This window comes from Uloborus diversus, unplaced genomic scaffold, assembly GCF_026930045.1.
Source record: "Uloborus diversus isolate 005 unplaced genomic scaffold, Udiv.v.3.1 scaffold_12, whole genome shotgun sequence".
NCBI classification, from domain to species: Eukaryota; Metazoa; Arthropoda; class Arachnida; order Araneae; family Uloboridae; genus Uloborus; species Uloborus diversus.
This window is the reverse complement of record NW_026557876.1, coordinates 6,352,615-6,378,618: the sequence shown is the minus strand read 5'-3', so window position 1 is coordinate 6,378,618 and position 26,004 is coordinate 6,352,615. Positions and strand designations below refer to the sequence as shown.

The window sequence follows — 26,004 nt, the reverse complement described above, 5'->3', positions numbered from 1 at the left end:
GCCCCCCCCCCTCCCCCTAGAAAAATTCAAAATGACGAGCCTGAGGAAGGTTTAAAATCAGTCTCGATTGTTTGCTTCGAATTTAATGTGTTGTGTTTAAAAACTACGAGCTTTCAGTAAATTCCATTCCGAAAATTTTGACACGAAATAACATTCATCACCACTCGCAACTTACTCTCCGATCCCCGAATCAATGAATGAAAAGAGATCTTTTCGATCCTCGTTTTGCAGCGGGAGAATTCTCTGCGCATTCGCTCCGACTGCGCATGCCCCTCGCCGGTATGGTCCCGGGACTGCTGTGGGGGTTTATCGAACAATCGGGGGAGCAGCGACAGACACTCGGCGCCTGCGTCTGGACTCGGAATTCAAGGTCAGAAGAGACCTTTTAAATACCTGCTGCAAATCTCACACCCGCTGTTATGTGTCACAACACCCCCAATCGAACATTTCACTGAAACGAATGTCCCTTCGTTTGATTCCGAGAGCGGTACGAACAAGTGGTTCGGTTGAAGCATCCTCGGGAATAAAAAAAACATTCCAATGCCCCCGACGACATTCTTCAGACCGTTCGGCGAAGACACCAAGCTGCGGTTCGATTTGAAACACCAGAAAACCTAAAAAGTGGTAAAACACAACGTCCACTTTGTCCAAATGTCATTCCTGTGATGTTAGTCCCTCCATTTCTAAAACTGTCGTATTGAGTTGAAAGCTCGTGTCCACTTTTACAAAGTAGTTGTTGGTTCTACGCGCTCGTTGTGCTTTTCGATGTCCATCCCTCTGCTGAAGCTTCGGCTTTTCAATGTGAGTTCACAATCAATGATTTTTGCTCAACCCAACCATTGCTGATGCTGCTTCTTGCCACTGTCATGACCACCAGGAATAAACCGAAAAAACTCTCACTCGTCGTCTGCCAACTCATTAGTTTGTCCGATGTTATCACGTCCATGTGCTAATCCCAAAAACCGCCATGGGAAATGGTATGAACAAAGTAAGTCTGGGTTTTGGACTCTCATTCTAATTCTTATTATTGTTTTCTTGGACAAAAGTTAGCTCATGTCCCCTGTGGCCATTCTCATTCATTTTGAAACTTATTCCCTCTATTCTTACTGACAAGATTGTGGATTATAAACAATCTATTTTGTAGAATTTGACTCATTGTCAAGACTAAAGACAGTAATTGTAGATTTTTACCTCTAATCAGGCCCATCATTTCGAATTTTTTCAATGGAGATAGTGTATTGTATGCACCCTCTCCCCTCTCTGAAAAAAATTGCATTGAGTAGGTTCGTTACACTATAAATGCAAATTTTAAAAAAAAAACAACAAAAACCAAACCTTTTAAAATGTAAAAACAAATTTTTTAAGAGGGTATCCCCCTCCAGATGATGGACCTGCTGTACATTTAACAATTTTAACTTTAAGAAAGGAAATAACTTTTGGGGCAATTCCATGGTGTCGGACATAAAAAAAATGAAGAAAAATTTCTCTGTTTTAATTCCATTTACCAGTGGCCAATCCAGGGTATTTTTCTCACTACCTATTTTTGTGAAAGTTTTTTTTTTTTTTTTTTTTTTTTATCAGCATTGTTTTTGTGAACTTTTAGAGGCATCCTGATTTTTGTAAAAGAGAAGTAGAACAAGTGAAATTTTAGTTTGAAAAGTGTAAATGTCATCTAGTATTATTTTCAACAGGTTTTGTTTTTTGGGGAGGGGGGGGAGCTAAAAACCTAAGAAGTACCAAAAATACCATCATAATTTCAGCTTAACGGGCTATGTACTGTGTACAATATTGGAAATCATGAGAAAAACTGTTCCCCAAAACATGTTAAAAGATTGCGATAATTTTGCATAAATACACTTTGGCGAGAAACAGCTAAAAATTAGTTAAAATACCACAAAAAGGTTGCTATTTAAGCAACTGTTCAATAATAAGTAAATTTTGTAATAATATTTAAGTAAATTTTGTTTTAAACAGAGAAACAAATTTTATATTTCAAAATGCAAATTTTTGTGTCATTTTCGATGTTTTTGTGAAGCTGCCTGATTTTATTACTTGATTTTTGTGAAAGTACCTATTTCAAAACAAGATTTTTGTGAAGGTACCGAAAAACGGTAGCAAAATCAGCCTATATTGGGCCCTGTTTACCAAGTATAAACTGTTCCAAAATGATCAAATTTATTTACAAGATACTTACTACATCGCACTGAATAAAAAATCCTGTTAGTTTTTCAAAATAGATCCCTAAAGTATAAATTAAAAAAATTTAAAGAATTGGTGTCGGACGTAAACTCAAATAGTAAAATTGATGGTTCACTTAAAAATTACTAAAAGTCTGTGAATTGACTTACATTTTAATTTTAAAAACAGCATAATTCTAAAGTATACTTATGATTGAAGCATATTTCACAGTTTTCAAATGATATTACAAGGAATAAAATTATTTAAAAAATATTTTTAACTTGGTGTCGGACCTAAATTTTTGGTCTCGGACGTAAATTGTTCATATTGGACGTAAACTATTACTATTGCTCTTAAACGTAAATACATAACAATGATTACAGTTATAAATATGTAAATTGTAGGTTACATATACTGAAACAAAATTTACCAAGTAAATTCAAAAGTAGGGTTGATTGGGGGAAGTGGAACACAGGGGTAAGTGGGTCACTCCCAAAAACTGAAATATCCATATGGTTTTTATACTTTTTTACATTGATCATGTCATGGTTCATCACAGTGATTAGTTTTGCATATATTAGGGTTACGTGGCATTTTTTTTTCTAGGTCAGAGAACTTAGTAAAAAAAAATCAAAAATATTTTATGGCGAGTTTAAGCAGCATTTTTCAAAGAAGTGTTTCCAGGTTAGCACTTATTTTTTTTGTGATCATTAAACACTCATGTACAGATTAACTTATAGTGTCTACTGCAGTCAGAATTTTTGCATAAAATATTATTAAAAACCATTTTAGAGGAAGGGCCCCACTTATCCCGTAAATTTTTGCTATAAGAGGTCACCACACTATGGGGTAAGTGATTCTCCCCCATAACAGTGAGGATTTGAAAATCAAAAGCAACTCTGATGAAATATTTGTATTAGTGAAATACAAGACAACTGTGATGACTTAGTAGGAATTGATAGTTCAGCTACAAAAGCTGATGATTAGTTATTTGTGAAACTTACCTGAAGGAAAACCATCAAGATTTATATGGGTTGAATGTTGATAATGGTTCTTCCTTAGCCAACTTTACACAGACGCCGTCATTTAGTGTTTCCAATTTCTTTATCCACTTATAGTTTTGGCAAATTTGCCAAAATTGATCTTAATCAACTGTATTACGTTCATTCAACACACCTTTTCTCAAAAGGTGACCTACTTACCCCTATCAACCCTAAATGTATAGACAGTAAATTCACTAAGTTCTTTTTTATGCATGTTTCACTTTAACTTTGAAATTAAAGGCAAAAAAAAAAGGGAAACACAGTTGAAAATATATGTTGTTTAAAGGAATGTAACAGTGTCGGACGTAAAAAACTTTTTAAGTCCGACACCTAGATTTTAGTAAAAAAAATTCACTTGTTACAAAATGAAAATAGGTTACATCAATGAGATTGAAAATCTTACTTTGTACCCAAAAATACATGTATGTAGCTTTAAAATTATTGGCTCAGCATAATTAACTGCATTTTGGTGTCGGACGTAAAACACTTAATGTACCCCAGAGGAATTCTTTTACAAATCAAAATGAATTATATTTTGACACATTTTTGCAACATCACCAGCAACACATTGTATTTTTAAATGGTTATTCATCTCAATTCACAATATTAGTATGTATTTTTTGGGAAAAAACAGAATTTTTTCGAGAGTCATCAAATATGTAAAGTAAGACGAACAATGTTAGAAAAAGCACAAATTTGCAATTACAGCAGACACGTGTTTCGGCGTTACAGGGAACGCCTTTTTCAATGCAAAAAATAATGAGCTTATGGATGAAAAGACATCCGACAAAAATGGTTTGAAAATACTCAAGATGTTGACCCTAGTTTAACCTCCTGTAACTTATTTATAACTGAAGTGATCAAATTTTAGACAGGCATTTCAAAATATACAACTCTTTACCTTTAAAATGACACCTCATTTGTTTAGAAATTTTCATTTTGGAAATTTGATCATCTGGTTGACCTTATCATGGAATTGCCCTGTTAAAAAAAAAAATTTTAAACCCGCATTCAAAATGTATCGCAAGGTGAAAGGACACATTTCAGCGAAAAAAAAAATACTTTTGTATAAACCATGAAATCTGGAAAAAGTCCAAATAAGAGTGATAACGTTGGCCCTTTTCTGTTATAGGTATGCATCGGATCATTTTCAAAAATATTCGACAAACTTGTCAAAACAACTAAGCGCTTATTTGCACGTCAAACGTTGCCAAAATCAATATAAAATCCACCAAACAAATAAACTAAGCCAATACATAAACTCAGGATTTGTCAAAATCATTGAGAATAGATAAAGAGTAGAGAGAGTGAATGCCTTCAGTCTTGTAGCAAGGATCCCAAGTCACATGATATATTTTAAAGTAAAGTATTGGAAGAAATCATGTTTCTTTCATAGGCTCATAAAAAAAGTGAAGTTGTGGTAAAGGCATTAAAACGTTCGCAGAAATTTATGAACATCCTACTAGGGTGACGTCATGAAGTAGTGGTGGCGGCACAAAGTAACTGGTCAGTAATTGATTGTTTCATTGACATTGCAGTGAAGTCACAGTAAAGTCATTAAAAGTTTGCAGCAATGTGGTGACATCATGAAGTGGTGGTGGCATGAAGTGACTGGTTACAAATTGTTTGTTCACAAATTAATCATTGCAGTTAGGTCACGTGAAACCTGTCACAAATGAGTGACAGAGTGACTTTTGTGAGCCATCATAATTTTGTCACTTAATGACTTCTGGCTATTGTGACTCGCTGCCGCTGCAACATTCCCCCCAGCAATGTATTGTTTTAAAATTTAATAAATGGGTGAGATTTCTCTTGTCGAGTGTGGTAGTTACGGTGCACTGGCAAGGATGCTTAGTTACGATTGAGGCAGTGAGAAGCAAAGGGATGTAAGTGGCAAAATTAAAAATTTGGAGATAACCAGTACACATGGTAGGTGAACATCTCCTCCGTCTTGGGGCAAGATATGGTACTAGTAGTCCTGGTAGGTGCTGCTGTACAGCATGATTTAGAAAATAATTCCAATGATAGCCTATCTTATCTTTAAACGCATTTTACTCAAAACTTGAAAATGTCCACTTACAATCCTTTGCTTCTCACTTCCTCAATAGGGAAGTTTTCAATTTTATTTTTATATGATAGAGCAACATGTATGAACATCATAGGTGAAAAAATTTTTGCGATACGATAAGTAGTTTTTTTTTAAATTAATTTTTAAAGTTCAAGCGCTTCTGATGTCAAATGGCATAGGAAGTGACGTCATGCCCCCTTCCGATAGGGGAGAAGCCGAAGGTCACGCATTCCACTTCGAAGATGAAACGTAAAAGGCTTATCTCCTCGCATTTAACTCCTCGCGTTTCTGGAACATTAAACCTCTCATCCTCTCGGAATATTCAAATATCATCATTGGTGTTACTTGAGGAAGATTATTTAGATTGTGCTTTAACGAATCCGGCCTCCATAGTGTGTTCAAAAGGATTATTGAATTTCTAAAAAATAAAAATATCACCGCGCTCAAAATGTCCCTAGCGAAAACAAGGGATCTTCGGCGGAAGGCTGCCCATTAGTGCCCTATGACGTAAACTCGTGACATTTCAGAAAAGCGCACTTTTGTGAGTGGATTTTTAAAAATTCATTAAAAATCAACCACGGTGTTTTAAAATTCGGCGATGGTGAACTTTTTAGTTTTGAGGGTCAATTAACAATATCCAATAGCCAAAATATGAACATTTAATAGGTTGCAACTTCCCTATTGTTGTGCTACTATAAGAATGTCTAGATAAGTGTACTGGGTTGTAAAAGTTCCTGCCAGTGGTGGTTTTAACCATAGATAAAACCAGTTTAAACCGGCCAGGATAAAATCAGTTTTATCCAGTTTTGGCCACTTAGATAATTATCAAATTCTATATGAAAACCAAATAATAATTTATTAAAATGAAATGCAAAATAAACCATAACCAATCTCTTTCATTATTTATCTAAATAGTATGTTTTACAGTTTGTAGCAATTTACAGCATGTTTAGAAGATAAGGTTTATATAAAAAATATGTTGTAACATTAAAAAAATAATAGTGAAACATTGTAAGTTGAATAGATAGATTTTAATTCTCACACACAAATGTACAAAGTATTTGAAAGTATTTCAAGTAATTTTGAAGACTAAATGAGAGAGAAAAAAAAAACTTCTTTTAGCAACATATATAGGCATTTTTTTTTTTCCAAACAAAACTAAAGGTACAGGGGGGGAAACACTTTTGAAAATTAAAAAGCAACACCACTGAAAAGTTACTATACAGTAAACTCCCGATTATCCGCGGAATTGGGTGGCACAAGTGCCGCAGATAATAAAAATCGCGGATAACCGCAAAAAGACTAAAATGGGGGACAAATCAGGTAAAAATTGTCCTATCTCAAATTCTTAACTGTATTGATGCATAACACTTTCTGCAAACAGTGAAAATATTTATAGAGTACAGTACAAATGTTTTGTATTTTTGCACAACCGAACTTAACATCAATAACAAACAAGTGTATGTACGATGAAGAACGCACAAAAAAAAAAAAATAATAATAATAAAATTAAATCAAATCAATCAATCAAGCAAAAACAACTGAATGTAAATTTACAATTTTTCAAAAAAAAAAACAGCCACTGGTATTCGCTTTTTACTGCGAAAATACATGTTCGTGATTGTTGATTGATTCACGGATAATCCGCCCCGTGGATAAACCGCTCGCGGATAATCGGGAGTCTACTGTATTTATGTTACAGGCTATTTTGTATTCCTTATGTCTTTTGTTTTAGTGTGAGCAATTTCAGTTATTAATTTTGAAGAAAGTTGAAATTTGTTCACTACTATTGTTATAATAATGTAAATTACTTCACTAATATTATATTTAATTAACTAAAATTGCTGTGCTTGATTAAAAAACTTCCAACTAACAGATTTATTAGTTTGCAAAACACACAGCTTTCACATACATACAAATTAGAAGTATATTTTCATGAAATTTAGTTTTAGCCTGTTCTGTGGTGGTTAAATCCAGTTTTGGCCGGTTTCAAACAAATAACTATTTTAAGTGTCACAACAGTGGTACGAAAGGAGTAAATTTTACTAGCAATTACAATTTTAATTCAGAAATACTACTTGTTTAATTAACTGAAAAAGAAAACAAACAATTCATAAAATTTAAGCTTTAAAAAAAGTCTCGCACAAAAGATCATCGTTTATTTCACCACACTTTCATCCTCCCTATCATTGAGTACAGAACATTTGTATTTCTAAACTCTAAGGCTAAAAGAAAAAAAAATCTTTATGTTTTCACTTATTCCGAGTTTAATTTATTTATTTTTCATTTTTTTTTTGCATCACTGTCGCTGCCCCCCCCCCTAAGCCCCTAATTCCGACTAGGCTGACACGCCCTCTTGTGCCTGTCTGCATGGAGACATATGAACATAATTCTAAACAAAAAATCCATTGTAATTATTTACCAGTGTTAAGGGGGTATTCTAGGCTAGGCTTGATTTTAAGTAGGTTTTACGGACATAATAAAAAATATAAAAAAAACAGTAGCTATTTTCACTATCCATTTTTATATTAGTTTTCTACTGATACTTTAAAAATATAAAAATGCATAATAGTTGAAAAAAAAAATCAAAATTGAAGTTGGTGGAGGCTGGCAAAGTGGGGACTTTAAAAAAAAGGGAGGGGGGATGTCCTGTTTGACATGATTCCAATCCTTTAGGTAGTCTGTAACATATAGTTAAGATTACTTCTCATTAAACAAGGATGTAGAGTTGTCTGGACGTAGCTGATTTGAAATTAAAAATTTTTTCACAAAATGGCGTTGTTTCCCCATTCAGTTCCAATCAGAACGCAAACCAATGTAAGGAAATAAATAAATTCAAGAAAGTAACCTTCTTTCAAAAAAAAAAAATGTGTATTGCATATAATATGTGCTTGTTATTTATGGTATGTCATTATTAATGGATTTAATTATATGCCAGTAAAGTAATCAATTCAGAAGCAATCATCGTTACTGTGATTTGTTCACAATTCTTTAAAATAAATTAGTTTAGGTTCGTTTTAGAGAGATAAGTTTAATTTTTATTTATTGAATAGCTAATGGTAAATTCCTCAACACTGGCTTAGGGGCGGTAACTGACTGCTTAAATGTTTGCTTACTTAATTTTAATTTAATTTTTATAAAATTAACTATTATTATATTATTAAACAGTATTTTTCTTGTTAAAATAACAAATGACATTGTAAGTAAATATTTTTACAATATTTAATTGTTTATTAATACTAATAAGATATTTCTAGAACTTATATTCATTTTCAAGCGAAACATATATTTTTAAAAGTATTAATTTTATTTTCCTAAACTCGATTTTTCCGGCATGCCGGAAAGGACCAGGCAAATGTTGTTAAAAATCTGGTGACCCCCCGAATTTTGCGGCATGCCGAAAAATGTGGGGTAATACGGTACTTTATTTATTCATCAACAATTCAACAACAGCAATGGTTTATATTTACAATACAATTATCATGTTCCATCAGTGATCGAAAATTGCACTTCCCGACATGCCCGGGGCATGTAAGAATACCGATCAGGCATGAATCTTTTACCCTTACATGCCCAGCCGGACATGTAATTTTTTGATCAAATATTTTTTTCCTAAAACTTTATTATTTCGTATTTTACTGAAAAATTACCGTATCCTTATTTGGAGCTCAAATTTTATTTCAAGCCCTTCTGCTAAGATGGTTTGCTGTTTCCGGTTTGCGATTCTTCCCATTATCTAATTTAAATTTTGTTAAAATTAACGACGGCTTATTATGTAGTATTTATTCAAGCTATTTTTTTTTATGATTTATATAAAAATAATTTGTCTGATTAATGCTGTACGACAAATTCAAATGCTTTTAATGATATACAATAAGAAAAACTGTTCATGTAAAAATTCGGGCATGTTTCCATTAGACCAACATGCCCGGCAGGGTATGTAAAATTTTAAAGAATTTTCTAGCCCTGTGTTCCATCAATTTCTCTTTACTTCAATTTGCTCGCCTGCCACAAGTCCTTTTCTCTTCACTTCCATTCACTCGGCCACCAGATGTTTTAAAACCCTGGTTTTTTTACAAAGTTCAGACATCGTTAATAAATAAATATTTTACTTGAAAATTTTCAACAATCAGCTTATACTAGTTGTTATCTTGTCCGCAGGTTCTTCCCGGTCTCTATGTCGGCAACTTTCGAGACGCCAAAGACCAGGAACAACTCCGAGCCAATAATATCACCCATATTATATCCATCCACGACAATGCAAAGAAAGTCCATGAGGTAAGTTTGTTTCAGCTGGCCAGATAGAAGAGCACTTTAGAGAGTCTGGCTTGAGGTTGCACCACCCTTTTCTGTGACTATCAGAAGAAAAAATATCTCTGTAGTGCTTTAATGCACACTTTTTTAATGGTGTTTTATTAAAAGCCATACAAGCCTAATGATCAGAGAATGAATGCACTTTTTTTAGGTTTGATATACAGTACAAAGCCTTTTATCCAGGATTTAAAATACTGGGAAACCAGTAACTTTTTTTGCTCGATTTTTCCCGCCATTTTTTAAAAGGCACATTTTCGGCAATTTTTAAAAAATGAGTGTTTTACAAAATATCTTAAAGTATATAAACGTTCTCTTTACAAATGTAGCATAATTTGGGAAATTTAGTGAAAAACAAACTCCAAAGTTGAGGAGTCAGTCATTCGACACACGGCAAAATTTCCGAAATATTTTCCCGAACGAAGACAATCAAAATTCCGACTTTTCCCCTCCTTTATTCCAATTTAAAACTAAAGAAATAAGTACTGAAGCATTCTAATGCCTTTTTTTTTAATGCTGGTAATTAAAACCTTTTAGAACGTAAAAGTAATCACTCCAAAAATGTTGAATACCATATTCTCTAATTCTGATAGTTGATACAATGGAGCCTAAAAATTTTTTAAATGGATTACTAATAAAGCTGCAACAATTTAAAAAGAAAATTTCTATCGATACTAATTCAATGTAACTATTAACAACTATAGTAATTGCAAAAGCAAATTCTCTACAGAAAAAGGAAAAAATGAGTTCACGTTAAAGCAAACTTTTTTTTAAATACACTGCCAGCTCACTCAATTCCAGCCGAGGGCTGCAGTTTGGTGCTTATTAGCACTCATCAGCCCGGCATAGGAGTGACTGAGCTGGAGGTGGAAAAGCTCTTAAGGAAGCTAAGAGTGCCAATCTGGTGAGTGCTAATTCTGTATTAACTACCAGTTTGTTTGGCACTCTTGGCTTCCTTATGAGGTATTCCACCTTCAGCTCAGTCACTTCTATGCCGGGCTGATGAGTGCTAATAAGCACGAAACTGCAGTCCTCGGCTGGAATTGACTGAGCTGGCCGTGTATTTCATGTATTTCTTCCTAAGCCCTGGCTATAGGGCGGTAACTTACTGAAAACTTTTTTTATTCACCAGTATAAAAAAAATCAAACATTTACGTTCTTAATTTCGTTTCTTACCCTTTATTTCCTTTTATTTTAAAACATTATCAAGTACTGTAGTGATTTTTTTTCCTTTTTTTACAGCGTTATGAGTATGTAAACTTTTTAGGATTTTAAATGATTCTTTCAATTAAAAATTTTAAATACTTTCTTATTTATAAGCATTTCTGAACAGTTTTCTTCATATTTTAAGATGCATTACTATTTTAATTTGGATCTTACGAATAATCTGCAATAGGCGATTTATTAGCAATCCCGAAAACTGGGAAATTCAGATATCTGGGATAGCCATAGTCCCAAACATCCCGGGTAATTGGTTCTCTACTGTATAAGTTTTCACTGAGTTGAACTGTTCGTGCTTAAAGGAGGACTTAGTGGTTCATGTTTTGTACATATAAACTTTTCATTCTTAATGATGAGATTCTTCTAGAATGAGATATTCTCTTAAAATTAAGACTATCAAGAATACTTTTTTCCGTGAAAGTTTTTTTTTTCAGTTTACTACCCCAAACTATTGTAGTCTTTGCAAAAGAATATTTTCTCTAAACAGTGTTAGGTAAGAAAAATATTTAAAAAATCTTAAAAAGCTGTGCTAAGAAATGATTGACAAAAAAAGGGACTGTCAAAGAAACGATCTCTCTCTCTCTTTTTACATTATACTCAACAAAATACATGTTCAGAATTGATGATCTTCACTGCTAGAAGTTTCAATTTTTCCCTTTCTCCTTAGAGACACATTAGCTGATTCTGTAAAAGTATCACAAGCATTCTTTGCAATTAAATCTCATTGCCCAGCTTTAAAAGTTCAATGTTATGTGCAACAAATACAAAAATTTGACAACTCTTTTTGTAATTATTCTATTCTATGCATATTCAACTCAAAGCAAGCGTCATTTTTTTTTTTCCTTCCCCCAATCGTTCTTTGAAATTGTTAGTTTTGTGTTTCAATTTAATAGTCAGGGTAGGGTATTTTCAAGCTCTAAGCATATTGGGAAAAATTTAGCACAACTTGTTCCTGAAAAGCATTTGATGTTTTTAAACCAATTATAAAAACATAAAAAAGCAATATTCACTTTTTGAGGACAAAACAAAAATTGTATTCTTAAGGCAAATTGTAAACTGGTTTAGCTGATCTGTTTTGTAAAGGTGTAGTATCAGAATTTCTATAATATGCAACAAAATCATTGAGTCATTTTATGTTACACTAAAAGTCATTAGATTCATTAGAATCTGCATCCCATTTAGCTCTTAATGTCTCGTAACCTTTCAAGTCTTTCAGTTTTAGGTAAATGATTTTAAATCTTCAAGAATCTTACTTTCATCAAAAGGAAACAGGTTTTATTCCCATGAAATACTTTCTTGAAAATTCTGTGATTTTTATTGGGGGAGGAGAGGGGGGATTTGTCTATAATTCTTGGGAGTAAGATTTTTTTCCCTAAGGCTTTAATCTTTGAAAGATATTTTTTAAGTCTTTAATTTTGAGTTTTTTTTTTCTTTTTTTTTTCTTTAGAAACAAAAAATATTATTTCTTTAAAAATTCTTAATTTCTCATAATTTGATTTTAGGTTGTTATTCGCCTTATTTTTGGGAAAAGATGCCTTAAGGTAATTATATTTTGGAAAGATTATATTGGGTTCTTTAAAGCCTTCAATCTTTAAGAACATAAGTTCATGCGTTGAAAAAAAAATTTTTTTTAAAGATTTTTTTAGAAGTTATTTTTAGTTATTTTCCAGAATTGCTGGGAAAAGTTTTTTTTTTCAAATTTGTTTAGCTTACTTACAAGGATGGGATACCATTCTTTTTTTAGCTGGAACGGAAAGCTACTGCAGTTATGCTTTTTTTTTTGGTTCAAAATTTTCTGGACAAAATGTTAATGCTCTGAAGTTTCTCAAGATAACGTTGTTTCAAAATAAAAGATTGATAGTAAGAAAATCAATTTTTTGATGCCAAAGGATTTATAGAGAATTTGTGATGTTCTTTTTTTAATATTAATTTCTAAAATTAAGTTTTTAGAAAAATAATGAGTTACAAATAACTAATAATGAAATTCAAGATTTTTTAATTTTCTTTTAGAAGTAGTTACAAGGTTTCCTTAATTTGTTCACAGAATTGCAGTGAACGTTTTTTTTTTTAATAAGTTTAGTAAAATAAATGTTTAATACTATTATAGTTTACTTAAACCTATGGAATTACCAATTTTTTAGCTGTAACAAAAAGTTGTCAAGGTTGGCCAAACCAGACCCTGATCAAAACCCAGAAGGGTTTTTTCTCATGCCTTGGGAGCCTACTTGAAAAAAACCCACTATCTCAGTAAAGAGGATTTTTAAGAATGATGAAGGAAAGTCAATATCTTGATGCTCATTCAAATTTCTCTGTTCTGGTGTAGCAATCCTTACAAGTTTGGTGAGCCTAAAAACAGGTCCTGTGCTAAGGATTTCAAACTGTTAGCCAGTAAATTGGCCAACTTTTGAAGGCCTTAGCCAAATTTCTAACGTCTTAGCCAAAGGTTAATTTTAATCAACAACCTTTTTCTTTTGAAAATTTCAATTTGCAAACAAAGTAATTTTTAAAAATATACTATGCAAATGCTAAACATACTACTTTAAACATGTAGCAAACATATAATAAGGCATTTAATAACAAGGCATTGAATTTTCATTCTGAAACCGTTACTTCTCGTAGAAGGCACTCCAAATCAATGGGATCATTTCCCAAATTTTAAAAGTGTTGTTTTTTTTTATTTTTTTCTGAAAGAGCATGGTTAAAAGATATAGGATTGGACCATTTTTTAAATAATTTGTCTTAAGTTTAGTATTTTTAAAAAATGACTTTAATCGGTGCGCTTTCATTGTTTACGCTTCTGCCAATGACATCTCAAATGATGAAATGCCATTCACTGATCATAATATTTAATTTGCATCTTTACTCATATGTAGTGGCAACTATATGGTTGATAGTAAGCATAGAGCGCAATATTCAATTCGCTTCTTGATTATCATGACGTGGAACGCTAGTGGAGAAGAGCAAGAGTACATCATTTGTGATGTCATGAAGACCACGCCTTGTTTTCAAAATCAGACAATTTAAAAAATTAATTGAAAATTGAGTGTTGGGAAAATTAAAGTTTTTTCTCGCTCCATGGTTTTTTTTTTTTATTATTCTATCAATTTCAGTGGCTTAAAGTAGTACTTTTGACTGAAGGAAACACCCCCATCCTCAATATGACCAGATTTTTTTTTTTTTTTTTTTTGTGGAAATCTCAGAGAATTTTTCGTTTGTCAATATTTGCGCCCATTAAGAAATTGTTTCACGAATTTTGCAATTTTATCGCATTTGGTGCGATAGGGAATGCTTACCGCTTGCCCTGCTGAAAGCTTAGTTGATTTCATTGTTGTTTGAAAAGTTTTTGTATGTGATAAGAACTTGTGTATGGTTTCACAAGTGGTTTGTCGACTCCCTCCAGGATAAGGAATACCTCTGCATCCAGGCTGCGGACACCCCTGGCCAGAACCTGACTCAGTTCTTCTCCAGGTGCAATGATTTCATTCACAGGGCCCGAACTGCTGGCGGAGGGGTACTCATACATTGGTGAGTGTCTTTTTTTTTTCAGTTAACTCGGGGCTTGTTGATATAAATCAGCTTGATTTAAATCAAGTGATTTTTTTAAAAAAGTCATTGATTTAAATTAATTGATTTGAATCATGTGATTTTTTAACCCTTTCAGGGGCGCATCATTAATTTTTGAGAAATATGAAGAAAAAACACCACAAGTAGGTTTATTTGATCATCTAGACATAGATTTTTCAGTTAATAAAATTTTTTTGGCAACTTTTTTCGCTGGGGGTGGTGTTTCCATTAGTTCACATCCCCCACCTGGGGAAGGACAAAAACATGTTTACACATGTAAAAATGAATTTGAATCATTTAGAACAATACAATTGAGTGCCTCAGGTAAAATCAAGAAACATGATTCACTCTTTCAGCACTAATTAAAAATTTTAAAATCTGAAACAAAACTAGCTGGGCCCAGAGCCTGTTGCTGGTCGTCACTTTTGTATTTGTATTAAAATTCCAATTTTGGGGTAAACGAAAAATTGAAAATTTGATGATTTGGACAAGAAATTGAGCCTACGAAAAAAATATTTTTTGTTATTCTGCCATCTCATTTTGTTCATTGAACTCAAAAGAAGACTCAAACGATCTTGATTCAAAACATTCGGAAAAAAAAGGGAAAAAAATTTATAAATTGGTGGTTTCACAGCGCGACCACCGCCTCTAAAAGGGTTAAAGAAAATCATGAATTAAAATCAGTTGATTTTATTTTTATAAATTAATTTTGCATTTTTAGAATATCGCTCCAAATTTAACTACACTTCGCCTGCAAACTTCAACAGGCGAAACTGCGTAGGTCCCTCTTTCTGTGTATGTAACAGATTTTCGCCCTTGCAATATTGCTTTTACTCCAAAATTAGTTCAGAATAAAACAAAAATTTGCAGTTTTTCTTATATACCATGACTAATATAGTTAAGAGAAGTAATTGTGCAGCATATTATTTTACACTAAAAATAGAAATGATGATAGAAACCTTATATTTAAGCAAAGCCTAAAACAAAATGTCTTATCTAAACATTATAACTCATTTATAAATTTTTAGAAATGTATTAAATAGTTAGAGAATTGATCTTAATTTTAAAAGGAAGCTGAATGGATTCATCTTTTGTATGAAATATGTTGTGTTTATAAATGAAAAGTTATTAATATCTTCAAATTTTTAAAGATAAAAAAAAAATCCTATTTAAATAAAAAAAATCCATTTAAATAAAAAAAATCACAAACTCTGGTTTAACTGTATTTATTTCCTAAAGATTTATATTTTAACATCTGATCCTAGGTAGCATTTCGCCCTGGCCAAAGAAAGGGCAGAGTGCTTCGAGGTGAAAGGGTACTTAAATTCAATTGAAAAGGCCCTTTTAAATAAAAAAAATTCTGTAGAAAGGATGCTTTTTTCCTTGTATCTCATGCAAAATCTGAGTAAGGGAATGTGGGGCAAAGTAAAATATTTACTTGTCTTTTAGTGCTGCTTACCTCGTAATATTTTAGCTATGTAGTCTATTCCAAGTTAAGAAAAAATTACCTCTGAACATTAAAGCATATGATAACACAAGCAATTTTCAAAAATGGATACTCAAATTGTAATATTTAGTTTAAAGTCAAAAATCATTTTGACATTTTATTAGCTTATTGTTTCATTATCTTTTCATCTATTAAGCTATCCTTTTATTTATTCTCTAGTGGTACCCGCACGGCTTTGCCCATAATAGAAAATTAAAAGGTCATTTGGTTCGCCTGTATATTTACAAATAATGTATGGTGAATTTTCTCGCCAATTGGCTTGTGCCCATGTTACGGTTCCACGTTACGATAATTTCGTAATTTACTCATCCATCTTATGATAATTTTGTTCTTAAAATTGGAATAGAAAAAGAACCTCATCGAATTTTCGAAAAATCACTTCGAGGTGCGCACCCCATGCTACAAACTAACTTTGTGCCAAATTTCATGAAAATCGGCAGAACCGTCTAGGCGCTATGCGCGTCACAGACATCCGGACATCCAGACAGAGAGACTTTCAGCTTTATTATTAGTAAAGATATTTTGATTTAAAAAAAAAAAAAACATTTTTCACAATCGAAAATATTTCATTCGTAAACTATTTCACTTTTCACATTGCCGTGTTAAAAAAAAGTGAATGTTTTGTACTTTTTTTTTTTTTTTTGAAGGCACAATTTTAGTGCCAAAAATAAAAAATAATATTTCAATGCAAGTTTTATTATAAAATACAATATTCTTTCTTTATATGTTGTTATTAACAAATTTCAAATTTGTTCATTTTGCAAAAGTTAGTCATAAATAGTTCACTTTGCCTCACATTCCCCTATGTCCCAATGTTGTTTTGCATGGTTGCTATTGTAATTATTTTTTAAATTACTGCTAAGGATCTTTTTAATGTTTAGTTTAGAAGATTATGGTAAAGACATTCATATTTATAGTTATATTAAATTCTGAAGAAATGAGAGAAATACATTTCATATCCAAAATATACTTGTATTTGTGATGAAGTTTTGTCAAAACTTCAAAATGGCAAGAGCATTGAAAAATGTAAAAAAGAGGGCAGACTGTTGAGCCCTTCTTAAAAGTCCTAGAAAAACACTACTTGGAAATTTTTAAGAGCCCCCATGGGAGTGGCTGAAAAATATTTTTTGTTGGCAAAAAGATTAAAGCAATTTTGTTCTCCTTTAATTTTTTCCCCCAAGAAAGCAAAGAAGCATGATATGCTCAAATGAGACAAGTCATGAGAGGTGAGTTTATTAATAACTTCATACAATGTGTAGTAGACATTTTGCCTACATTCTATATTATGATGTAAAAGTTCTTTTAAATTCATAAGTTGATATGCATTATAGTTTGATTATCATTCGGTGTCAAGCTTATAAAGGTTTTTTTTGGATTTAAAAGAGGTGTATAAATTTTGATCTACAAAAAAAAGTTTGTAATTCTACCCAAATAACTAGTTGAGTTTTTCTGTGTTGTCAGGTTACGATCACAGAGGAGCACAATGAGAAAAATTTGCCCCCGTCTTCTAAAATAAAATCTTGACTTAATTTCTGGTTACAAAAAAAAATGAAACATTTAAAAAATGTTATTGTTTAATCTTATTAACTTACCAATATTAATAACCGAAAAACGTTTACTGAACAACACATAATGTCTAGCAACACCAAAAGTGTTATGCACTAATGAATAGCACAATTTTTCTAACTTTCCTATGGTACATAATATGCTATGCCTCTATTGACTAAAAAGCTGAAATGCTACAGCTGATCAGAGCATGTCTAGGCCATCAGTGTAATAACACACATGAAAGCTACAGCCGACTCTATAAAAAGTTTATTATAGGCAGACTTCTGTAATTGGAGCATGCTTCAAACAAATTGCTGCTAAAACAAACCATATTTGTAATGCTTAAAATACACCACCAGCTCAGTTATTCCATCCGAGGATTGCAGTTTCGTGCTTTTTAGCACTCCTCAGCCCGGAATAGGAATCACTTGTACTGGAGGCGAAAAACCTCTTAAGGGAGCCAAGAGTGCCAAACAAACTGGTAGCTAATACAGAATTAGCACTGACCAGACGAGTGACCGAAACAATGGTTCGGTTCAACTCAAAGATTGATGGCAAGGCATGGTATTTTGCTGTTGGTTTGCATGTATATTTGTGATCCCAATCCTATCGTTTGCTGTTTATTTCTTTTCAGACGAGACAGGTCCCTTTGAGTTTGTTTTAATGAGGTTCAACCTTATATTGCTTTCAGTAAGTTAAGTAATTTCAAGTAACAGGGGTCGAAGTGGTCCTATATATATCCTATATTTCCTATATTTTCAAAAAAAAGTATGAAAATCGTCCTATATTTCCTATATTTTTGGAAACTGTCCTATATTTCCTATATTCCTTTTTTTTATCCAATTAATTTCTTTAAAACAACAGTAAACAAACTATCTGACTTCGGATTTTTCGCCGAAAGTACGTGTGCAAACGAATTTGCAAATTAAAAAACACAACTCACTAAATCCTGCAACAGGCATCTACTCTCATTGGCCACAGCAATATGACGTCACTGTAGTGGGTGGAGTTTCGAGAACGAATTCTGAAGTTGGTTTTAGAATTTTGCGTTTGGCAACAGCAGTTTGTTTTGTTTTCCAGCGTGGTTTTTTTTTTTTTTTTTTTTTTTTCGCGGGTATATTTTTGTGTTCAGTGCATTTTCTGATCGGAATGTTATAATAGTCTTTTTGCAACTTTTCTTTTTGTGGAATTTTATAGAACAAAATATCTGTATGCTTGTGCTACAAAGCATTGGTTATTTCCTGTTAGTTCTCAACACAATGACGGTTTTTATTTATTTATATAAGCTATGTTTGTGACACTTCTATCCCCGCAAAAATTGTGAGTTGCTGTGTTAATTATCAATAAATTTCACTTTGTTCTTTTTTTTTTTTTTTTTGTCTACAAATTACACTTTTTTCAAAAATTATTCTTTCAACTACAGGAAAGTCATTTCAGGTGTAAGTTATAATTTTGTTTGAAGGTTTTTTTTAAAACAAAATCATTGATAAGAATAAATAAATAATATGCATGTATTATTTCTTTTTTCACAGCGAAATATTCATATAATGTGTCCTATATTTGTCCTATATTTTTTGTGGAAAATGTCCTATATGTGACAAGTCGATCACTTCTACCCCTGAAGTAAGTTTAGAGGTTTTCCATCTCCAGCTCAGTCACTTCCTATGCCGGGCTCATGAGTGCTAATAAGCATGAAACTGCAGTCCTCGGCTGGAATGACTGAGCTGGCGGTATTATTTCATGTATCACTTTATTTAACTTTCACATAAGACCAGTGGCGCATAAAAGGGAGGGGTCGAGGGGGTCCGAACCCCTCTCATAGGCCTTGCTTTTTTTCCCCGATTGATTACGATCCTACGTATTTTGTACGTAGAATAATCTCAAGCAAAAGTAACAATTTCAGGTCTAATAAGTTGAAAATTAAAATGATTATGTTAAAATATTTTTTTTAAATATTGTGCACTTTTCCCATAAAGAATTAATTTCCTATAAGAAGCAGAATGGTGGTTATAAATGTATACACTGTAATAAATCATTTTTCTAGTCTTGTAATTACAGTTTAAATGAGATTCTACGAACTTGAATCCATTTTTTAATTACGAGAAAAGGAAAAGCGTTAATTATTTTACTTTCTGGTTATCTATTTAAGTATATTTCAGTAAATAATGCTGATTATTAATTGAATAGTTTATTTTTTACTGCTTTTCGTTCTTGGGAGTCGATAAAATCAAGTCAATATGTTTGACGGCGTATTGGAGTATGATATGAGAATGAGGCTTCCAACCTTGGACCCTCCCCTTGCAAAATTCCTGTGTGCGCCACTGCATAAGACCAGGGTTGGCAAGTTTCTGCCGAAGCGGTTAAAACCACTGGTAGAAACCGGTTAAAACCGGCATGGCAAAAACCACTTTCTGCCACATTTGTGGCAGAAACCGGCAAAAACTCACAAAATGACAAAAAAATAATTACTGACATACAATAGAAAATGCATGGAAAAACATAATTAGTTGTAAACCCCAAAGCATACTTTAATTACAATATCTTCTCAGTTAAAGCTTAAATGTGACATTGTCTTAACTCTGCTGTTGGCTCTTAGAAAAGGTGTTTTCTATAATCTAAACAGTTTCTCAATTTAACGTGCACAAATAAAAAATTTTAGAATAGTCTTGCTACAGAAGAGCTTGGAGGCAATGCACCAAGGAACAAGCAATGTTTGTGAAACTTTCATCTAGTGCATATTTTTCTAAACTGGTCTACCATGCAGTAACTATAAAAATGGTACAAATTTGACTGGAAAAATAAGTTTCGAGAAATAGGGTCAATTTATTTTGCAAAGCTATGACATAAGGGCAAAATATCGTACAATAATATTGGCAAGTAAAATTCGGGCACTTTCTTCTTGAAGCACACGATAATTTCAATCACAAGCAATTTAGATGAAGCTTACATAAGCATTCAAATTACAATCAGTAATGCCTGTTTAATTCTGTATGTCACTCCTCTTTCCTGAGCACCCGAATTATTTCTCGTCCTTTCTAATATTAATCCAAATTTTTCGGGCATCTGCAATTGAAAAGTTCCCTTTCTGAACTAAATTAAGGGCACTAGCATAGGATTTTATTTTTTTAAATCATGAAATAAAGTTTAATTTCTTAGTTGACTTAAACAAATATCATTTAATAATTACTTTAGTTATTAAAGACGCTTTTAAGTTTTTGCCGGTTTTTACCAGTTTCTGCCGGTTTTTACAGGTTATAACCAGTTTCTGCCACTGGCACGGCAAAAACTAGTTTCTGCCGGCAGAAAGCCAACCCTGCATAAGACTAATATTTTTCCTCATCCTGGTCTTCAATCTTCAGCAAATCTTTTAAAGAAAATACAGGTTTCACAAACTCAAAAACGTTTTCACCAAAAATGTTTTTTTTAAGTCACAAAAGAAAGAACGTTTAACAGCTCTTGTAAAAATGTGTGGAGTGACTCTGAGCGTTGTCTTATTTGCAGCCTTGCTGGTGTGTCTCGCAGCGTGACTATAGCGGCAGCATACTTGATGTCGATATCCTCGCTCTCTTGCAAGGACTCCCTCAAAGTGCTGCGTGGGGCCAGGAGTATCGCCAACCCCAACTGTGGATTCCAGAAGCAGCTGCACCAGTTTGAATTCCAGAAGCTGACAGAGGTAGGACAACTTCTTCGGCTCTTTGTTCAACCCCTTAACGATCGAATTAATTTTCAGGAAAACGGTCATAAAAGTGTCCATTTTTTTTAATAGGAAAATTATATAAAAACTAGCAAAAATACCCGGCGTTGCCTGGGTCAGTAATAATTGTGAGAAACAATCGCTACTTACTTTTGTTTTCTGTTTTAACTGTAAGAACCAGGGTTGGCAAGTTTCTGCCGAGGTGGTTAAAACCACTGGTAGAAACCGGTTAAAACCGGCATGGCAAAAACCCCTTTCTGCCACATTTGTGGCAGAAACTGGCAAAAACTCAAAAAATGACATAAAAGATATCTTTGATACGCAATATGAATTTAGCACAGGAAAATAATGAAATGTTAGCCAAAGCACAATTTAATTACAATATCATTAAAAATCAAACATTATGTTTTTTGCACTCTGCAGCTGTCTCTAATAAAAGGTGGATTGAAAATGTAAATGATTTCTTAATTTAATATGAATAGAGGAGAAATTACAGAATACTCTCGCAACAGAAGAACTAGATGGCATGCCATCAAGGATCCAGCAAAGGTTCATGGAACTTTCATCAATTGTATACATTTTTTAAATTGGTCCACTATGTAGTAATTGGGGTGGTTTTAAAACTTGATTGGAAAAATAAGTTTTGGGAAATAGAGTCAATTTGTTTTGTAAAGCTGTGATATCAGGTATAAAATCGATGTTACTTTCGGCAAGTAAAATTCTGGCATTTTCTTCTTGAACACATGATAATTTTAATCCCAAGCATTTTAGATGATGCGTATAAGCTAGCAAATGACAACCAGTAACTGCCTGTTTAAATCTGTATGACACTTCTTTTTCTTAAGGGCCCTTAAGATTCTTGTCCTGTAGATTAATGCAAATGTTACGAGCATCTGCAGTTAAACAGTTCTCTTTCTGATCAAACTAAATCAAGGGCAATGAGTTTTATTTTTTACAATGATAAAATGGAATTACATTTTTTAGTTTACTTAAACAATTATCATTTTGTAATTACTTGAATTAATAAAGATGCTTTTTAATTTTTGCCAGTTTCTGCCGGTTTTTACCGGTTATAACCAGTTTTTGCCACCGGCAGGGCAGAAACCAGTTTCTGCCGGCAGAAAGCCAGCCCTGGTAAGAACTCAAAACACACCGCTTTGACGTCATTAAAAATTGAGCTTCATCCTTACCCATAAAAGTAGAAAAGCAGTAAGTATAAAGAACGAAAGAGTATTCATTTAGAAACAAAAACGCAAAGTGAAGCATATAAAAATTTGAAGAATTTCCAAAATATATCTAACAAAAACAAAGATCACTAAAAAAAATTGTGCGCTTTATTTACTTAAATAGTTAACACACTAAAAAAAAAAAAGAAAAATGCTCTCTACTCTGTTTACTTAAGTGTGCAAAAAGTGAGTTTCCAAATGTTTAAATGACTTTAGACTCATGTTTGGCTTGGAAAAGCCTTGATTCAAAATTTACATTATGATTACTTTTAATGTTCCTGTTGTTAGGCAACGAATTTTCGAAACAATGGGTTTAATCTTTAATCATTTGATGTGGAAATTACATGACATTCACAGTTTTCGATCACGCCGTTTTTAAACTAAGTTTTTTAGCAATGAATTATAGCCTAAGTTGTTCCCCGATTATGTAGCTATCTATGGTGAAAAAATGGTTAAAATCCCTCAAGTAGTTTTGAAGTTTACCCCGGACATCTGGACAGAGAGATTAGCCCTTTATGTATAAAGATAAGTGTACGAACAACATGTGCATTCAATTTTTAATTTTTGATATTTTTTAGATTGCTTGTTACGCCGAAACACGTGTCTGCAGTAATCTGCAATTCATGCTATTTGACGTTGTTATTTCTTACTTTACTTTTCATTCACAAGGATATTTCTTTAACTTAGACAAAAAGAGTTTTTGTTGCATACTGGATAGTTCATGGATTTAATTTTCAATTTGATTCCTAGTTTATGTTGTCTTTTGTTACCATTTTAGTTAGTTTATGAACATTTATTATAATATTGTTGCAAATAATAGTAATAATACTTAAATATAATATTTTTTCGCAAATGCCGAAAAACACTCTTTGAGCAAAGTTTACAGTCAAATTATGTAAAATTTGAAACATTAGCCATAGGTCTGTTAACTGATTGTGTTTCTACAACAAGAAAGGCTTCTTCTCCAGATAGCTTCATATCTGCTGACTTTTGGCGCAAGTAGTTAATGACCTTGAAAGTCATGTAATTTTGTGATTTCTGCGTTTTCAGAGTAAAATATTTCGGTGCACCAAATGTCAGCCACACAAATCTCTCTTTTTGGATACTACTCGATTGTATGCATTTACTATAATATGTACTACTGGTGGCTCACTGTTGGCGCAAGAAGATTTCGACGGTCAAAGTTGCAGAAAAAAAACTTTTTTTCGTACAACTTTGAGTGACCCTGACCTATGCAAAAGGAGTCAACCACAAATAATTATGTACTAATAGGTATTGAGGATATAGTAGAACACAAAATAATTGCCAGTGCCACGGTTCACTCTTAAAGTAAAAAGTATTTCCCCATGTAAATCGGTATGTTTTTCTTGAAAAAATGAACTCCAATATTGACCTCAAAAAAACTTCAAGAAAAAAATTTTTTTTTGCAAAAATAAAAAAATACATGTTTAGTAATTTTAATTAAGGGACATATCCTGAAAATTTCAGCAAAATCAAAAATGTCAACTATCCAGCCTGCCTGATCCTTAAAAAAACGGGCTCTTAAAACTAAGCAAACATTTCAGCAGTAAGTTACCATCCCTAAACCAGTGCTAAAGACTTTAATATAGCTATTCAATAAAGAAAATTTAAACTTACCTTTCTAAAAGGAACCTAAAACAATTTATTTTTAAAAAAGTATGAACAAATCGCAGTAACGATGATTGCTTCTGAATTGATTACTTCATTGGCATATAATTAAATCCGCTAATAACGACCTACCATAAATAACAAGCACATATTATATGCAATACACTTTTTTTTTTTTGAAAAAAGGTTACTTTTGGGATTTATTTATTTTTTCCTTACAATGGTTTGCTTTCTGATTGAAGCTGAATAGGGAAATTTACTTTTGTTTTGTTGTAAAATAAACCTCGAATCATCTGGCATGCTGGTCAACCTCGCTTTTTTCCGGCATTCAGGATAATACGATTTTTTTGCCCCTGAAAAGCTTCTAAAGTCTTAAATACTGGTATGAACCTCGACTGTGAATTGCCTATGTGATCCAGATGAAAAAAAGTATGAAAGATGTAAATGGATTACATTTTTGCGGGGAAAACAGGACAAGGGGTCATTGTTTTAAGCTATTTAAATCTCAGGCTAACTTGGAAATCAGGAAAAACTACTACTTTAGCAGGGTCGTGGGCCCCAAAGCAGAATACTTTACAATGTTCTGCAACGTAAAATCATTTGACCAAAATTGTTCTGCAAGTACTTCAAGCATTGTACGCGAAAAAACGTGACATTTTCCACAAATTGCGTGCCAAAAATCAAAATCGTTTCACATAGGAGGTTTTTTATATATATATATATATATATATAACTGGACTGTTGCTATTTATTTCTGTGGAAATGAGATATATTTCCGGAAACTTCACAGCTTTCAACCAAATGACTAATTAAAGAGCACTGAATTTGTAAAATTAGTTGATCATGAAAACTATAAAATCAAAAAAAACTTTAACAAGGTGTCAAACCTAAACCGATTGAGATTCTCCAAAAATAATTTATGCTTTCTAAAATGCATAGAAAGAGCAAAGATACAAAGTTTCTAAAAATCTGAACCTAGGTATCAAACCACATTTTTTTGGTTAATTTTGCATGGCATGAAAGAGTAATTAAAATAATGCTTTTAAATTAAAAAATTACTGAAATAATAAATGAAATGAGTAGAGTTTTGGTTGTATATAATAAAACACTTCAAAACTTTCTAAATATTTGAAATATTTTCTGGATGCAAAGGGATTGAAATCTCAAATGTGGCACGCAATTTCTGGCGATGGACGTGTTTCAATGTTGGCATGTTTCCAAAACATACGTGTGTGGCGGAAAATGAAATGGATGAAGATCGATTGGGAAAGTGCTACAAAGGACTTATCGAATTCAACATCGCGAGCTTTCCGCCAAATTATCGTAATTTGCAAGAATTTTAGATTTTCTTCTAATTTTAAGTATTATGCAGAATTTCTGCAAAATTCTATCTTGAGTTGGAAGATACGTGTAGAAAATCTGCAGTTTTTACATATTTTCTTCACCGCAGTTTCTGCAGATTTTCTGCACCGCAGTTTCTGCAATTTTCTGCACCGCAGTTTCTGCAGATTTTCGGCACCGCGATTTCTGCAGAAAATTTGTCAGTTTTCCTCTCACATTTAAACAGAATTGTTCTGCAGCTCAGGCATCTGTCCTGCGACGTACGTCGCAAATTTAGTAGTATTCTGCTTTGGGGGTCGTGGGCACTTGGAATAGCTTACCGGAAGAGGCGGTAATGAGGAAGGGGGTGGATAGCTTTAAGAGGGCCATTGATCTTCATTGGGGACTAATTAATTGACTAGGACCAGCCTAGCTGGGCCCAGAGCCTGTTGCTGGTCGTCACATTTGTATTTGTATTTAATGTTCGTCTGCCTTTGCAGGAGAGACGTCGTTTGCGGGAACGATATCCCAAAGAGTCTTTTCGCCTTGACGAGCGGGAATGCAAGAAACTCCTGGTTGTCTACCACGCGACCACCAAATCCAAGGAGCCGTGTGGGGGGGTGTGCAGGCGCTATGGCCCACCCCCCTCCCCCAAGAGACGTTCTCCTCACCTGGACAACCCCAGGTCGTCGTGA

The 26,004-nt window shown here is 33.0% G+C and overlaps 1 protein-coding gene across 1 annotated transcript; it reads left to right on the top strand.

Annotated features, from left to right (window-relative positions):
- Nucleotides 1–967: 967 nt before the first annotated feature.
- Nucleotides 968–26,004, top strand: LOC129232404 (dual specificity protein phosphatase 22-B-like). Its single transcript, XM_054866548.1, has 5 exons — nucleotides 968–988; nucleotides 9,451–9,567; nucleotides 14,222–14,346; nucleotides 20,942–21,113; nucleotides 25,810–26,004. The coding sequence occupies exons 1-5, from the start codon at nucleotides 968–970 to the stop codon at nucleotides 26,002–26,004; spliced, it is 630 nt and encodes a 209-aa protein (XP_054722523.1).